Source organism: Ichthyophthirius multifiliis (assembly GCF_000220395.1).
Source record: "Ichthyophthirius multifiliis unplaced genomic scaffold scaff_1120509251428, whole genome shotgun sequence".
NCBI lineage: Eukaryota > Ciliophora > Oligohymenophorea > Hymenostomatida > Ichthyophthirius > Ichthyophthirius multifiliis.
In genome coordinates, this window is record NW_004085883.1 from 153854 (window position 1) to 170926 (window position 17073).

Below are 17073 nucleotides of genomic sequence, written 5' to 3' on the forward strand. Positions count from 1 at the left end.
ATATATATATTTATATATATATATATATATATATATATTTGTCTTTTTATTAATTTTTTTTATTTTTTTACAAAATTAAGTTTTAACTTGAATTTATTAATCTATTATTATTCTTCATACTTTTTTCATTTTTAAAATTTAAATTGAATTATTTTTCAAGAAAACTTTCTAATAATTATATTATATTTAAATTATTTTATTTCTAAACAAGATTATCATAATTAAAATTATTAATTATAGTTTAATAATAAAAAATAAATGGATGCTTTTCTAATTAACAATTTTATTTATTAAATACCTTTAATTTTATCTCATTTTAATTTTTAGATTTTTATTATATATATGTTTAATCTATTGATGTTTCGGAATCTTTTTTTATTTATTTTTCATTTATAAAGCATCTATAGTAATTTTTACTATATCTTTTATTTATTAATCTGTTTCAAATTTTCTTTTAAATATTTCTTGTTCAATATTGAAACAATTTTTAAGGATTTCCTTAGAATTAAACTATATTTTATCTAATTAAATATCTTTATATCCCATACTTTTAAAAACAAGTAATTCATTTTGTAAATTAGTAATTTCTTATTAACAAATATGATTAATATGTTATTAATTTTGAATTTTAATTTTATAGTCTTCTATATTTATTTAATGTTAATTTTAAATATCCTATATACAATTATTTAATTTTTCTATCTCTTTATTTAAAAAAAAGAATTTAAGATTATAATCGTTTATTTATAAAGAAACTATTTAATCGACTTCTTTTTTTAAAAAAGTATATATTTTTTCGAATAGATTCGTAAATATATTCAATAAAGTATTAATAAATTTGCATATAAATTCTTCTTTGATTTCATATAAATATTAACATGTATAATTACTTATAACACCCAATTATTTCATTAAGTTTTAAATAAAGTTTATTTATGGGTAAATTCCACTTTTTAAGTTTAATTTATAATCTTCTTCTATGTTTTTTAAGAAGTCACACATAAAAAATATTATTTTTTATTTCTTTTTCAAAACTTCATTCTCTTATATTACAATATTATCTTTTTTTTATTCTTTATTTGAAAGTTCTTTATTTAATTCAATGTTTGGTATTACATCTGTTAAAAGTTGTATATCTAATAAAGAAGAATCATTTAAAAGAGAATCTTTTTCGTATTTTTTTAAATATGTGTGTATTTCTTTTTATATTTTTTAATAATAAAAATCTTTTGTTTATTCTACTTCTTTATTATCTTTTTAATTATAATTTTTAATTGTTTAGTTTTATTAAGAGTCCTTAATTAAACTTTAAATTTAATTATTATTTTCTTAAAAAACAGTTCGACTCTTAAACTTTATTTAATTATCGTCTATTAAAGATGGATTTTTATAATAAACAATTGATTTTAAGGTTTACAAATTACTCAAGTGTAGACTTTATACCCTTTTTTGACAATGAGAATTTCCCGTAGTATTTTGTTAATTTGATTTTGTAATTTTTTAAAAAGAAATATTTTTTCGATTCTTTATATTATTATTAGAAAATAAAATCGTATTATTATTATTATTATTATTATTATTATTATTTACTGGTTTAATGTTATTTATTTAATTTGAATTATTTTAGAATAGGTTTTTAAGAACTTTTTGTGAATAGGTTAAACTATTATTTTTTTATTATACATCTTGATACTTTTGTTATATTTGAGTTTTAATGTTGATATAATTGTTTTAAATAACATTAGAAATACTTTTATTATAATTGTATTTATAACTTATACCTTTGTTTTTTAATTTTATATTTTTCTTTTTTTTATACTGTATTTTGGGTTTTTGAAATTTATTTGTTTAGATCCACTTTCAAATAACATAAATGTGAAAATTATTTTTAATTTTATAATATTTAAAAATACAATAAAAAGATTAAAGTTAATTAAAGAAAAAATAAAATAAAATTTAATAAAATTATGATGTAAAAACTAAAAAAAAATAAAAGATTTTATATTTTTTGATTATATAAAATAAGATTATAGAAACAATATAAAATAAAACATTTATTTTTATATTAATTTAAAATTTTATATATATATAAATATTAATAAATATATATATATTATATATTTATATTATTATTTATATATAATATTTTTATATTAATACTATATAAATTTATCAAAAATATATATATTATTTTTAAAAAATAATATATTTCAGGCATAAATAATATTATTTTTTTTTAATTTATTTTTAATTAATTTTAATTCAATTTTTTACATTTTTTTTTATAAAAGCTTATACTTATTAAATATTCAACTATTTTTTAAATAATTTCATAATATTATTATAATTTTTTTATTACTTATTTTATTTATAATTGAATATTTTTATATTTATTAATATATTTATTTTTGATTATATAAAAAATTAATTTATTAAGAAAAAAATCTTTATAATTAAAATCGTTTTTAAATATAATTTATTTTATATGTTTTTTTTAAAATTAATTTAATAATTTTTAATTATCTGAATATTCTTTTTATACCTTAAATTTAGTCAAAAACAATAAAGCTTGTTTAAAATGTGTTTATTATATTTTTATATTTTTTTCTTTTTAAATTTTAGACAAATAAATTTTTTTCTATTAACTTTTTTATATTTTATTTAAATTTTATAAAATCTTTTATACATTTTTAATTTTAAACAATATATCAATATTTTCTCATATATTAATATTATTAAAATGAATGAAATAATTATGTATTATGAAAAAATTACATATAAATATACTTTTTTATAATAATAAATATAATTATTATTATAATCTATAAATTATTTATATTTAATTATAAACATATTTTAATTATTTATTATATTTAATTCATTTTATTTTATATTTTATCATTTTTTTTTCATATAAAATCTTAATTTTTTTCTTATATAATTGAATACGTAAAAAATTAATTTTATACTAAAATAATTTATATATATACAAAACTAAGTTTAAATAAATATTAATTTATTAATATATTTTTTATAATTTAAATAGTTATTTAGATGTATTTTATTTCTCTAATTACTTTCATTTCTATATGTAAGGCGCCTATTACTTTCTATTAGTTTCTTATAATAAAGTAACGATGAAAAACATGTCTATGTTATACTGTAGTTATAATTTTAATTTTTTTTGTTAATTTTGTTAATTTTATTTTTTTATTTTTTAAAATTTTATTTTATTTACTTTTTTAGTTTATATAACTAAATCTTATTAGAAAAATAAAATAAAACACATTTAAAATGTATTTAAAATATAAAATTTGTTTTTAGATATAAAAATTATTTTACATTTTTAAAATTTACAATCTTTTTATATACACAATAAATATTTATTATATTATTTATAATTGAAATAAATTAGTTTTTAATAAAAACCTATTATTTTTTACTTATCTTATTTTTAAAATTAAACATTTTATTTTTAATTATTCATTTTTAATTTTAGTTTTAATCCGTTACAAAGAACTTTTCTAATTTTGATTATTTTAAATTATAAACAATTTATTTTTATTATTAGCCTTATACTGGCATTGTAAATTTTTATGCAAATTACAAATTAATATCTCTTAAAGCTGTTCTTTTTATATTTTTTTTATTTTTTTAATTTTATTAAACTGAAATTTTAAGGACATCATTTAAAGAATTTTATTTAGAATTAAAATCATTTTCTATATAAGAATATTTTAATTAATTACTTTAACTTTTATCATTTTAAAAATCAAATTTAAAGCTTTTATTGGAATGTATTTTTTAATTATTATTTTCATTTTCATTTTTATTAATTTTTAATTCATTTATTGTTTTTTTTAATTCAGATATTTCATTAAGTAGTTATTGCTTTAATTAAAATTCTGCAAAAAAGATTTCCTAAAAATATTATTTTTATTAATCTTCATTATTTATATTTTCTAAAATTTTTTTTATGCTTATATATTTATCATCATATTTTTCAAGATTATTTTTTAATTCCTATTTTTTATAATAAAAAACATTTAAATAAAAAAAAAACATATTATTACAATAAATTCATCATATTTTTTTGCTTTAAATTATAATTAACATATTTAATTGTTCAAATTTTAAATTAAAGAATTTTGTTTTCCTATTTTTTCATCTTATTGTTTTTCTATAATTTTACATTAATTAACCCTTTAGTTTAGTATATTAAGTTCTTTTAACTATTCATTAATTTTTTTTTGAAAGCAAATATAATTATCTTATAACAAAATTAATTTATTATAGAAAAAGTTGAATTTTTTTTTTATTAAATTTACCACAATTATTTTTTATTATTTATTCTTAGTTTTTGTCTTTTTCTTCCATTAAATTGTATTTTAATTAGATTATAGTTTTATAATTGCTTTCGTTTCTGCAATTTGGACATTTAGTACTTACTCTATAATTTTCATTAATACAATGTAAATGAAAAACATGACCACATTTTGTTGAGGCTAAATTATTATCTAATTCTTATAAACATATGGGACAAGGAGGAATTTCAAGTTTATTTTATTTACTCATTTGTAAAAAGTTTTATTTAATTTTTTGAAAAAATAAATATTTTTTAATTTATTTATTATATTGTATTTATTGATTTTTTGAAAATTAAATACAATTTCTTTTTTAATTACTTTAATTCGAAATTAATGAAATCAATTAATAAAAAAATGTAATTACAAAATATATTTAAATACTTTTTTTTTTATTTATTTATATTTATAAATTTTATTTATTTAATTAATAATTGATAAAAAAATAATTCAAATATTTTTATATTCAATTTCAATTTTTTTTAATGAATAAAAATATACAAATCTAAACTAAACTAAATTAAAATAAAATTATAAATCTAAAACATTTAAACTAAATATAATATATATAAAAAAATAAATACTCATTAATTTTTGATAAAGATTAAGAATTAAATGGCACATTATTTATTTTTATTCATTATAATATAAAATAATTTATAACATATTTTTTTGTAAATAAATAATATTTAAAATTTAAAAATCAATTTAATTTTTTTAAAAAATAATAATATTAATACTAAAACATAATTATTAATATAGCATTATACCAAATAAAAAAAATATTAAAATTAATTTTCTATAATAAAATTGTAAATGTAAAAATATTATTTTATTAGAAAAATAAATAAAAAAAATATTAAAATTAATTTTCTATAAATAAAATTCTAAATAAAAAAATATTATTTTATTAAAATTATAATACAATTATGAAAAAATAATTTAATTTGTTTCATTAATATACTAAATAATAATAAAAAATTAAATAATTAATTATTAAATTGCTTTAAATAGTTATAATAAAAATGTTTTATATATTAATGTTGTAAAGTATGTAATAACTTTTATAGAAGTACTTAATTTCTGATTTTAAATATAATTTTTTGTAAATTGAAAATAATAATGTTTTTAAAAGAAAAAAATAATTAATATATCTTAATATAATTTAAAAAATAATTTGGATAAAATTTATCAGATTACCAAATATTTTTTTTTTATATATTTTTTTTAAATAGATATATTTATAAATTTTGATTTTAAGAAGAAATACATAATAATTACTTTTTATTACTCAAAATATAATTGAAAAATAAAATGTATTTATATATTATATCCTTCCTCGTTATTAAAAATAAATAAAAAAAATAAAATTAAAACAATAACAAACAAATAATTGTCTATAAATGGAAGTTTTGGAGTAATCTAAAGTAACAAAAACTAAAGATTTATATTTGAATTTATTTTTATTTTTAGATTTAATAATATTAATAATCTGATTTTTTTATTTCTATTGCATATTATTTTTTAAGTTATATCAATCAAATATTATTTAAAACCTAATTTAGAACAATATTTCCATAATTAATTGAAAAAAAATATATTATATATAAAATCTTAAAATTATAAATTAAATAATTAATAAATTGAAATAGAATACTTTAATACAAACTATTTTTTTAAATTTTTTTTAAAAAAATAAATAATTACAAAACACAATTTTTTTTTTAAAAAAATAATAAAATGAATTCAAATTAAAATAACAAAAAATCAGATATCGAAAGTGGTAATAGAATCCAACATAACATAAAATCAGAATAATCTTATATGAATGAAAATAAACTATAAAATAAAGTAATATAAGATTAAAAAGACGAAAAAGAAAATGATATCTCATTTTTTAATCTTTTTAGATATGCAAATAAATAAGATAAGATTTTGATTATAATAGGATGTATAGCGTCTGCTGCTAATGGTATTCTTATGCCTTTATTTTCTATTATTTTTGGAGAAATGACAGACTCATTTAGTCCTAATAGTTCTCCCAATTAAGTTGTAAAATCTGCTGGTAATTAATCACTTAATTTTCTTTATTTAGCTATTGGAGCATTTACTTTAAGCTTTGTATTTTTATTTTTTTTAAATAACTAAATAAATATTTTTTTCTATAAAAAAAGTTAATTATGAGTTGTTGGATTATATCAGGAGAAAGATAATCTATATAATTAAGAAAAGAATATTTTTAAGCTATTATGAGATAAGAAGTAGGATGGTTTGATATGAATAATCCTAATTAATTAGCTACTAAAATAGCTTAAGAAATAACAGCTGTATAAGGCGCTATAGGGGAAAAAATAGGTACATTTATTATGACTATAACTATGACTTTAGGAGGTTTTGTAGTAGGATATAGTAGAGGATGGCTTTTTTCACTTGTTACTACTTCAGCTTTACCTGTAATTTCTTTTGGAGCTGTTTGCTTTGCAATTGTTCTTTAAACTTCTTAGAAAAAAATATAATAATCTTATGCAATAGCTGGTGGATTAGCTGAATAGAGCTTAAATGCAATCAGAACTGTCAAATCTTTAGTTGGCGAAGAGTATGAATTGAAAAATTACTCTGTAGGGCTTATTAAGGCATTTAAAATTGCCTGCTCTTATGGTATTTTGAGTGGATGTGGATTAGGTTTTTTATATTATAATATAAAATAATATTTTATTGTTTTAAAGGTATAATGTTTTGTACTATGTTTTTAGATTATTCTCTTAGTTTTTGGTATGGATCTAAATTAATTGGAGAGTAAAAATTTAATGAAACATTCAGTAGAGCATACACTTAAGGAGATGTTTTTGTGGTTTTCTTTTCTATTATGATTGGTGGATTTTCTATGGGATAAGCAGGACCTTGTTTAAATAATTTCTCTTAAGGAAAATAAGCTGCAAAATAAATATTTAAAGTTATTGATAGAAAGCCTTTAATAGTAATGCCTGAAAATCCAATAAAAATAAATTCTATTTTAGGAAATATAGAATTTAAAGATGTCGAATTTAATTATCCAGCCAAATAAGATATAAAAGTATTGAAAAAAATAAATTTAAAAATTAAAGCAAATTAAAAAACTGCACTTGTTGGAGAATCTGGATGTGGAAAATCAACTATTATTTAATTAATTGAAAGATTTTATGATTCTGATTAAGGACAAATATTTATTGACGGTCATGAAATAAGAACTTTAGGTTATTTAAAATAAATATTATTATTTATATTAAATATGTTTATAGATTATAAATGGTTAAGATAAAATATTGGATATGTAGGATAAGAACCAGTATTATTCGCAACAACAATAAGAGAAAATTTAAAATTAGGAAAGTCAGATGCAACAGAATAAGAAATGATTGAAGCTTTAAAATAAGCAAATGCTTGGGAATTTATTGAACATTTAGAAAATAAATTAGACACATATGTAGGAAATTCAGGAAGTTAAATTTCTGGAGGATAGAAATAAAGAATATGCATTGCAAGAGCTATATTAAAAAATCCTTAAATTCTACTTTTAGATGAGGCAACTAGTGCCTTGGATAGAAAAAATGAATCTCTTATCTAAAAAACATTAGATGAGATATCTAAAGGAAGAACAACAATCGTTATTGCTCATAGATTAAGTACAATATAAAATGCAGATACTATTATTGTATTAGATAAGGGAAATTTAGTAGAATAAGGCACTTATTCAGAATTAATTAATGCTAAAGGAAAGTTTGAAAGCTTGGCTAAAAATTAAATAGAAAAGGAATAAAAAGATTTAGATTAAGATAATGATTTAGACAATTAAGAATAAATAGTTAAAGATTAAAAAAATAATTTGGAAAATCAAGGTCTAAAAATCAGTTAAAAAAATATTTCTAAAAATTAAAGTATTAAAAAATAATATAATAAATATATTTAAATAAATATAGTCGATAATTAGAACAATCATATTGATAAATAAGTATATTTGGAAAATTCTTAAGACCCGAAAAGAAAGCTAACAAAATAAGAAATAGAATTCAATAAAAAACACGAATAAGCTGTATTAAAGAGACTTTATTAATATAATAAAGAAGAGGCCCCATATAAATATATAGGGTTAATTTTTGCTTTATGTAATGGTACCATATTTCCTCTTTCTGGACTTATTTTGGGAGAATTCGTGGATACATTATCTAGGCCTTTTGCTCCAGATTTTAGAGATAGAGCTAATAAATTAGCTTTATATTTTTTGATTATCGCTCTTAGTTCTTGGATTATTAATATATGCTAATTTTATTTCTTTAGCAGGTAATTAATTATATATCTATCAATTTTGATTATAATATTATTTTTAAAATTTAAATAATAGAGTAGGAGAAGGTTTAACATTAAAAATAAGATAAGAAGTATTTAAAAAAATGTTAAAAATGCCTATGAATTGGTTTGATTAAACTAATAATAATCCGGGTAATTTAAGTTCTAGATTAGCTACAGATGCTCATTTAATAAATTCTTTAACATCTAATGTTGTTTCTATTTAGACATAAAATTTATCTTCTTTAATTACTGGTATAGTTGCTGCATTTTTCTATTCTTGGAGAGTTTCTTTAGTTGCGATTGCAGTTAGTCCTTTAATGATTATTTCAGGAGGTATATAAGCCAAATTTGTTTAAGGATTTTCAGAAGGAACTGATGAAGCTTATAAAGATTCAGGAATGATTATTATGGAAAGTGTAACTAATATAAGAACTGTTTATTCATTTTCAAATGAAGAGAAGTTATTTGAAATTCTCAATTAAAAACTAGAAAAACCTGCATTAATTTTAAATAAAAAAGGATATGTTTCAGGAATAGTAAATATTTTTCATTTTTAAAATAAAAAAAATATTAATTTTTATTGTAAAAAAAGATGTTTGGTTTATCATAATTTATAATGTTTAATGTATATGGTATTATATTTTATGTTGGCGCTATTTTTGTAAGAGATAACGGTGTCTCAGCTAAAGAAATGTTCGTTTCTATTTTTTGTATTATGTTTGCTGCCTTTGGAGCAGGTATTAACTATAAATTTAAATAATTATAAATTAATTTAAAAAGGCAATTCAAGCCATTTTATGGGTGATGTAGGAGCAGCTATTAATGCTGCAGTAGGATTATTTAAAATACTAGATTCTGAAGATGAAATACAAATATCTTAAAAGAAATGTAATAATTAAATAAAATAAAGAATTTTAGGAAATATTGAGTTTAAGGATGTTAGTTTTAAATATCCTAGTAGATAGGCTATGGTTTTTAAGCATTTATCATTCAATATTAAATCAGGATAAAAAGTAGCATTTGTGGGATCAAGTGGATCAGGAAAATCATCAGTTTTATAACTTTTACTAAGATACTATGATAATTATACAGGATAAATATTAGTCGATGGAAAAGATATTAAAGAATATGATATTAGAGAATTTAGAAAAAGCTTTGGAGTAGTGAGTTAAGAACCAGTTCTATTTAATGGAACTATAGCTGAGAATATATAATATAATACTGATGATATAAAAATAGAAGAAATAAAGGAAGCAGCTAGATAAGCTAATGCTCTTAAATTTATAGAAGATAATTAATTTGAGTTTATAGATGATAAAGGAGCAATTAGTATTGGAAGTGGATTTGATAGATAAGTAGGAATCAAAGGAAGTTAAATATCAGGAGGATAGAAACAAAGAATAGCTATAGCTAGAGCCATTATAAAGAATCCAAATGTTCTACTTTTAGACGAAGCTACTTCTGCTTTAGATGATAAGAATGAATAGATAGTTTAAGAGGCTCTTAATAATTTAATGAAGAATAAGACTAGTTTATGTATTGCTCATAGACTATCTACTATTAAAGATAGTGATTAAATATTTGTTATTGAAGAAGGGAAACTTGTTGAATAAGGAACTTATTAAGAACTTATGAATAAAAAATAATTTTTCTATAGACTTAATAATGTTTGATAAATTTTTTTATTAAAATAAAGTATTATATTTTATATAAATTATATATTATAAATAATTTATGTATTTTATAAATATCAATATAAATATTTATATTTTTTATTTTTTTTGAGTTCTTCTATTGTTGCTTTTTTAAAATATTTTGGTATGTTTTTTATTAAATATTTTCTATATATTTTTATAATTTTTTAGTTTTAAGGAAACCAAACTTTAACTTATTTAAATATTAAAAAATTAATTATAATTTTATCATTTTATAAAAATAAAAAAAGATACTATTGTTTTTTTAAATAATTAAATATCTTGATTAAGACTATATTAATTATAATAGTATTAATTTTATTTTATAAATAATTTTTATAAGGATAAAATTTCATTTATTTTTAAAGGTATAAAATTATTAATTAGAATTTAAATTAAAATAAATAAACAATTAATATATTATATTTAAAAAATAAAAATATTTTATACATTTAAATAAGATAAATGTAATATTTTTTTGAATGCATATAAAAAAAAAAAATTCTTAAGTGCATTTCTTTTACCTTTAAAATTATTATAAAGATTTTATTTTAAACAAAATTTCGTATATTATTTTATTTCAATAAATATATTTCTGAAAAGAATATATTTTATAAAAAATCATATTTATTTAAGCTTACATATGTTTTATAAAAAATATAAATTCAGTTTATTTACTTATTTAAAATAATTGATTTGTATAAATACTTGAAATTATATATAATTATGAAATTTTTATAATCTAAATCTATAAGAATTATTTAAAAGTAACATTTTCAAAATAAATATATATAATGCTTTAAATAAACATAATTTTATAAGAAATTTTTATAAAAATTCAAATGAAATATTTAAATATTAATAACGTATAAATATTTTTTTTTTATTAATAATTAAATTTAAAAAATAAGAAAAATTATTTTTTACTTTTTATTATTATATTTTATATTATAATATATTTTAAAATTAAAATATAATTTATTTTTGAATTTAAATATTATTATTTATTTTGTATTTATTTTTTGGAGGTTTTTATTTTATTTAAAATAATAATCAGAGCGGGTTTATTAATTAAATTTTCAGTATTTTTTTTTAAATTTCGTTAAATTTAAAAATTAAATGTAAAATAATAAACAGAAATATTTTTATATAGTTTAAATAATTTTCTAAATAAATATAAAAATTATTATTTTTATCAATTTTCATACTTATTTAAATAAATTATTATTATATTTTATCGAATTCTAATTAATAGAATTCTTTTTTTCAACAAAATAACAAACATAAATTTCTATTTTATTTTTTTCTGTATTTAAAAAATAAAAAAATATATATAATTTAAATCAAACGAATATCCTATTTTTTAAATTTTTTAATATAAATATAATAAAGTATTATCTATAAATAATTTATACAAAAATTAATTAATAAAAATAAATACAAAAACTTTACTTAAAAAAAAAATAAAAACCTATAAAAAAAAAACCATACATATACAAACAATGTTTTTAAACTCTTTATTATAAGAATCCTTTCTTCATACTAGCTAATTTAATAAATCTTAAAATCAAATAAAAAAACTCAAAACTTAATTTTCTAAATAATTATTAAATTAATTATCCAATAAACCTAAATTAGAAAATGCTAAAAAAGAATAAGAAAATGTTATATATTATGAAACACCTAGAAAAACTATAAAAATTAAAAAGGAAAACAAAGATTAATAATATCTCTTAAGTGCTCCTAAATAAAAATAAATAAAAAATAAAAATTTTACTAAATAATAAATAAGTGATTTTGATATTGAAGATAGATAATAAACTATTAAAACTACTTTATTAATAAATGATATAATAAATAACCAAATAAATATTATTTGAAAGGATAGAGCTTTAGGCCTTTTTTGATCTTAGAATTTTATTTCTAATGTTACATAAAGGAAATACTCTAAACCCATTTTTAATTAAGCAATTTATATTAATTAATAAAAAACATAATTTAAAAAAATATTTGTGAATTGTTATATTTTTTTTCTCTGTATTTAAAATAAAAACTAAAAAAATTTAATAATATCTCGTTTAAAATCATTTTTTTTTATTTGAATATACAAAAATTTATTTTATAAATATATATATTATTTATACTAAAAAATATATTTTTTAAAGAAATTTTAATAAAAAAATTTAAAAAGCATTTTCTATTATAAAAAAGTCTTTATCTTATAAAATATAATTGTTTTTAATTTCATATAAAAATTATAACCGCTAAATATTTAATAATATATATTATATCTTATTTTATTTATATACATAAATTAATCTAATTTAAAAATTTAAATTTTTATTTATTATTAAAAGAGATACAATAATCATATTTAATATTTTTTTAATATATAATTAATAAATAAATTATAATAAATATTTTTATTAAAAATAATTCATATATTTTAAATAATATTATACTTTTAATTAATTTAATAATTATTTTTTAAAAAAATATTAATAATACATCAAATAGTTAATAATTATATTAGAACATATATTTATAATAATTTTACGTAATAAATTAATGATTCATAATTATATGACAAAAAAATATCATCTATAACATATTATTATAAAATAAAATAATAAAATTAAATTACATTATTAATGTATTTAAATAACTTAAATAATTATATATTAAATATTTTATATATATATTCAAATTTTTTATTTAAATATACATTTTTTTTTAAATTTATTTTATTATTATTTTAAAAATTAATAATATATTTGATTATATTTTAAAATTCATTTTTTTATAATAATAAATTTTTTATACATGATATAATTTTTTTTTTTTAAAGAACATTTAAAAATAAAAAATAAACTTAAAATAATAAATACTTAATAGTTATATTTCGATTTTAATGAATTAATTAATAAAATTATTCAAAAAATCTTTAAAGTAGTTTTAAAAAAAACAAATATATTAAAATAAAAAGTTTCATTTTAAATTCTAATGAAAATAATTTAACAATTTCTTAAAATTTTCAATAATATAAATATAATTAATTATATTATTCAAAAAAAAATTGAAAAATCAAAGTTCTAAATTTCAAACCATTTTTTTTTAAACAACTTTTAGAACTTTTTTTAATTTTTATTTTTTTAGAATTTTCAATATTTGGAATTTATCAAATTTTTTTTTTCCTATCTTTCGATATTTTTAATTAACTCAATAATCCATATAAATGCGCATTTTTATGGTTTTACTATATCAAATTATAAAATCTCCAGAAATTATTTTTCTAGTCATCATAAAGCACACTATTTTCTCTCCTATTACTCCTTATACCGTTTTTTTTTTTCTTTAGCTATTTTATTATTCAATTAATTAGGATTATTATAATCCAATCATCATACTTCATTTCTAATTATGGTTTAGAAATATTATTTTTAAATTATATAATGATAATAATTCCCTTTATATTATTCAAGAGCTTATAGAAAGCTTTAGTAAAACGAATCTATAACCATATAAAAAAAATTAAGAGCTTATTTTACTTTGTGTAGACCATAAATGAATTTATAATTTTTCCAAATATTATAGAAGTTATAGCAAATAGAATTCCACTTCCAAAGAAACTAAATAATAAATATTTTATTCTTCTTTTTTTTAAATAATTTTAATTAATATTTTTGAATATATTTGTCTGTTTTATTTTTTAATTATTTTCAATGTCTTTTTATAATCATGTGATATTAATTAAATGTTTTTATTAAAAAATTGAAAGAAATAAATCAAATTATTTTATTTAAAAAGAAATATACTATTATATTAATAATAAGCCTTTTTTTATTAAAATAAATTATTATTAAAATCTAATTTTATTTATTCATTAAAAAAAATAACATAAAATTTTATTTATAAATTGTTATAACCTTAATTACGTATTTTTATCTTAAAATAAATTTGTTTATTTTATAATTTACTAGTATTATAAAAAATTATATTTTGTATTCTCTAAATATAAACTAAATACTTTATTTTTATATATATAAAAACTTCATTTGGAATTTTAACTAAAATTTGTGATTATCTTGATGCTAATATTAAATTAAATAAATTATGATTTATTTGAAAATTACAATTTTTTGTATATTATATATTTGATTTTATTTTATTTTTATTTTAAAAAAAGTTTATTTTTATTTAATCTTCTTTTTTTTTATAATAAGAATTTAAGTTTATTAATATCTTTTTCTTTTCTAAAATAAAAATATATAAAAAATTATATAAGAATGGCAGAATAAAGAAATTGTCCAAAATTAGCAACTGATGCAATATGCATTAAAAAAAATTAATAAACAAATAAAAAATAAATATTATTAATCACAAGAAAAAAAAATCCTTAAATGGGTTGCTTTGCTTTACCAGGAGGACATGTTGAATATGGAGAAGATCCATAAATATGTGTTTTAAGGGAGTTAGAAGAAGAGTGCTAAATAGTAGGAAATAATCCCAAATTATACGATGTAAGAGGAAAACCAGATCGTGATGTTAGATACCATGTTGTATCTATTATATATTGGGTAGAAATAGATAATAATAGTGAACCAAAAGCAGCTGATGATGCTGCTTCTGCTTCTTTTTATGATATTGATTTAGTAAAAAAAATTACTAAAGAGAAATTTGCATTTGATCATTATGAAATGTTATAAGAAATAATATAAATAGTTGAAAAATAGTAATGAGATATTTTTTAATTTTAAGATTATTAAAAATATTAATTAAAGAAAATATAAATATATATATGTATAAATATATATATATTTTTATATATTTTTATATATATTTATATATAATATAATAATTTATATAAATTTATTTTATTATTATTTTTCAATTTTAAATTTTAATTTTTATTTATTAAGATTAATAATAAAAATGTTATAAAAATATTTCTTCTTAACATTTTTTACATGTTAAACTTTATAGTATATATTTTATTCAAACTCAAACAAAGTAAATATTTAAAATAAAAAAATAAAAAAAAAAAAAATTATTAAAGAAAATAAGAATAAATCATATAATTAAAATTCATATTAATAAAAAAATATTAGGAATATGTTTATAATTAAAAAATCCTTTTTTATATTAACGAACTAACATCATTTAATTCTTAAATATCTCTACCTCCAACATTAATACCTTTTTGTCAAAAATTAACATAAAATATAGAAAATAATAACATATATGAAATACTTTTAGGATAATATAATTATGTGACAGGATTTTAAGTATATATATATATATATATATATATATATATATATATATATATATATATAATTATATATTAGATAGATTTTAAAGAGAAAAAAATTTGATATACAAATGTTCAAGAAATTATACTGACTAAGAATTATTTTAAATAAAAGAATTAATTGATAAAAATTATAGAATAAATATGTTGTTATAAAAAAATATATATATATATATATTTAAATATATAGAAATTTTGACAACATTCCATTATAGTATGAGTAAAGCAAAATATTAGGTCTTCCTTTAGGTTAAAATGATGTATTTAAAAAAAACAAAAATATTTTTTTCAAATATATATAATTAAAAGAATGGTGTTTATTATATAAATAATTACATTTAATTTGTATTAACTGTATAAAATTTATAAAATAATACAGAAAATTAAAATAAATTTTAAATAAAAATGTTTAATGCACATCCTTATAGTGGTTTACCATAAACTATAAATAAATAAATTTTAGTTAATTCCTTAACTTTTTATTATGAGTTTATTTTATATATAAGTCCTTAATAAAATTTATTTAGAGAAAAATAATTTATATAATATTAATTTAATTCAAATATTTTTGAATATTTCATAAACTTGATTTTTCCTATGATAATATTTACTATAACTGCATTAGAAGTATTTTAAATTATAAAAAATATAAAATTAAGTTAATAATAATACGAATAAATACCTTAAAATGTTATTTAAAATAATAAAATAAATAATTAAAAGCCTTTTTGGAAACTTTTAGGCTCAGAAATATTAAGAATACCCGAAAAAATGATTTTTTTAAGCTTTTTAGTTGGATAAGGGATTTAGTTAGGAATATGCTTTTCAATATATTAATTTTATTTGTCTTTTTATGAAATAAAATAATTAGATATAACAGAAAGACATTTTTATATAGATTTATTTGCAAAAATATATTTTAAATGCGCTTTTATGAATGGATTTTTATCTAGTTTTTTTTATAAATTTTTTAATGTAAAATAAAACTTGTTTTTTATAAAAAAATAAATAAAAAAAGGGTAAAAAAAAAGTATTTTAAATGATTTTAAATCCAATACAAAATATAATTTAAGTACTTTTTGTAATCTTTTTAATATAATTAAGTTAAAAAATGTAAATTTAATAAATTTTAAAATATTAATGTTATATATTTGAAAATTTTGGAATTTATTTAATATTAGCAGTTCTATTTGGAAATATTTTAGGTTGTTTTTAAAAAAATGAATGGAAAAATATAGAATTAAATCCTGTTCCTTATAGTTTAACGAATAAGAATTAGAAAAAATTTATTTTAAAAAGAAGTTGTTCAATTAACTTAATAAGTTTTATGTAAAGCAAATTAAAATAAATAAAAAAATTAAATATTTGATAATATTAA

The 17073-nt window shown here is 15.4% G+C and overlaps 2 protein-coding genes across 2 annotated transcripts, besides 29 other annotated features; both read left to right on the forward strand. All coding sequences in view use genetic code 6, as the record gives it.

The window, feature by feature from the left end:
- Nucleotides 1-38: part of a microsatellite that runs on past the window's edge.
- A 1515-nt stretch (nucleotides 39-1553) lies between these two features.
- Nucleotides 1554-1587: a microsatellite.
- Nucleotides 1588-2079: 492 nt separating this feature from the next.
- Nucleotides 2080-2146: a microsatellite.
- Nucleotides 2080-2147: a microsatellite.
- Nucleotides 2135-2210: a microsatellite.
- Nucleotides 2156-2209: a microsatellite.
- A 167-nt stretch (nucleotides 2211-2377) lies between the features above and the next one.
- Nucleotides 2378-2419: a microsatellite.
- Nucleotides 2420-2777: 358 nt separating this feature from the next.
- Nucleotides 2778-2822: a microsatellite.
- Nucleotides 2808-2850: a microsatellite.
- Nucleotides 2834-2884: a microsatellite.
- Nucleotides 2868-2915: a microsatellite.
- Nucleotides 2916-3172: 257 nt separating this feature from the next.
- Nucleotides 3173-3245: a microsatellite.
- Nucleotides 3246-3807: 562 nt separating this feature from the next.
- Nucleotides 3808-3868: a microsatellite.
- An 886-nt stretch (nucleotides 3869-4754) lies between these two features.
- Nucleotides 4755-4798: a microsatellite.
- Nucleotides 4799-5135: 337 nt separating this feature from the next.
- Nucleotides 5136-5277: a microsatellite.
- Nucleotides 5278-5455: 178 nt separating this feature from the next.
- Nucleotides 5456-5511: a microsatellite.
- A 471-nt stretch (nucleotides 5512-5982) lies between these two features.
- Nucleotides 5983-6015: a microsatellite.
- An 89-nt stretch (nucleotides 6016-6104) lies between these two features.
- On the forward strand, nucleotides 6105-10473 carry IMG5_202500 (hypothetical protein; the record flags this gene model as incomplete). Its single annotated transcript, XM_004023904.1, has 7 exons — nucleotides 6105-6485; nucleotides 6539-7046; nucleotides 7091-7597; nucleotides 7643-8681; nucleotides 8743-9226; nucleotides 9283-9427; nucleotides 9471-10473. The coding sequence occupies 7 exons, from the start codon at nucleotides 6105-6107 to the stop codon at nucleotides 10361-10363; spliced, it is 3957 nt and encodes a 1318-aa protein (XP_004023953.1). The 3' UTR covers nucleotides 10364-10473.
- Nucleotides 10390-10436: a microsatellite.
- Nucleotides 10474-11321: 848 nt separating the features above from the next.
- Nucleotides 11322-11365: a microsatellite.
- A 430-nt stretch (nucleotides 11366-11795) lies between these two features.
- Nucleotides 11796-11869: a microsatellite.
- A 1190-nt stretch (nucleotides 11870-13059) lies between these two features.
- Nucleotides 13060-13099: a microsatellite.
- Nucleotides 13063-13123: a microsatellite.
- A 55-nt stretch (nucleotides 13124-13178) lies between these two features.
- Nucleotides 13179-13223: a microsatellite.
- A 999-nt stretch (nucleotides 13224-14222) lies between these two features.
- Nucleotides 14223-14261: a microsatellite.
- A 523-nt stretch (nucleotides 14262-14784) lies between these two features.
- IMG5_202510 (nudix hydrolase, putative) lies at nucleotides 14785-15123 on the forward strand (the record flags this gene model as incomplete). The annotated part of the gene is made up of 1 exon (XM_004023905.1): nucleotides 14785-15123. The coding sequence occupies one exon, from the start codon at nucleotides 14785-14787 to the stop codon at nucleotides 15121-15123; it is 339 nt and encodes a 112-aa protein (XP_004023954.1).
- A 45-nt stretch (nucleotides 15124-15168) lies between these two features.
- Nucleotides 15169-15250: a microsatellite.
- Nucleotides 15176-15257: a microsatellite.
- A 413-nt stretch (nucleotides 15258-15670) lies between these two features.
- Nucleotides 15671-15729: a microsatellite.
- A 615-nt stretch (nucleotides 15730-16344) lies between these two features.
- Nucleotides 16345-16410: a microsatellite.
- Nucleotides 16411-17056: 646 nt separating this feature from the next.
- Nucleotides 17057-17073: part of a microsatellite that runs on past the window's edge.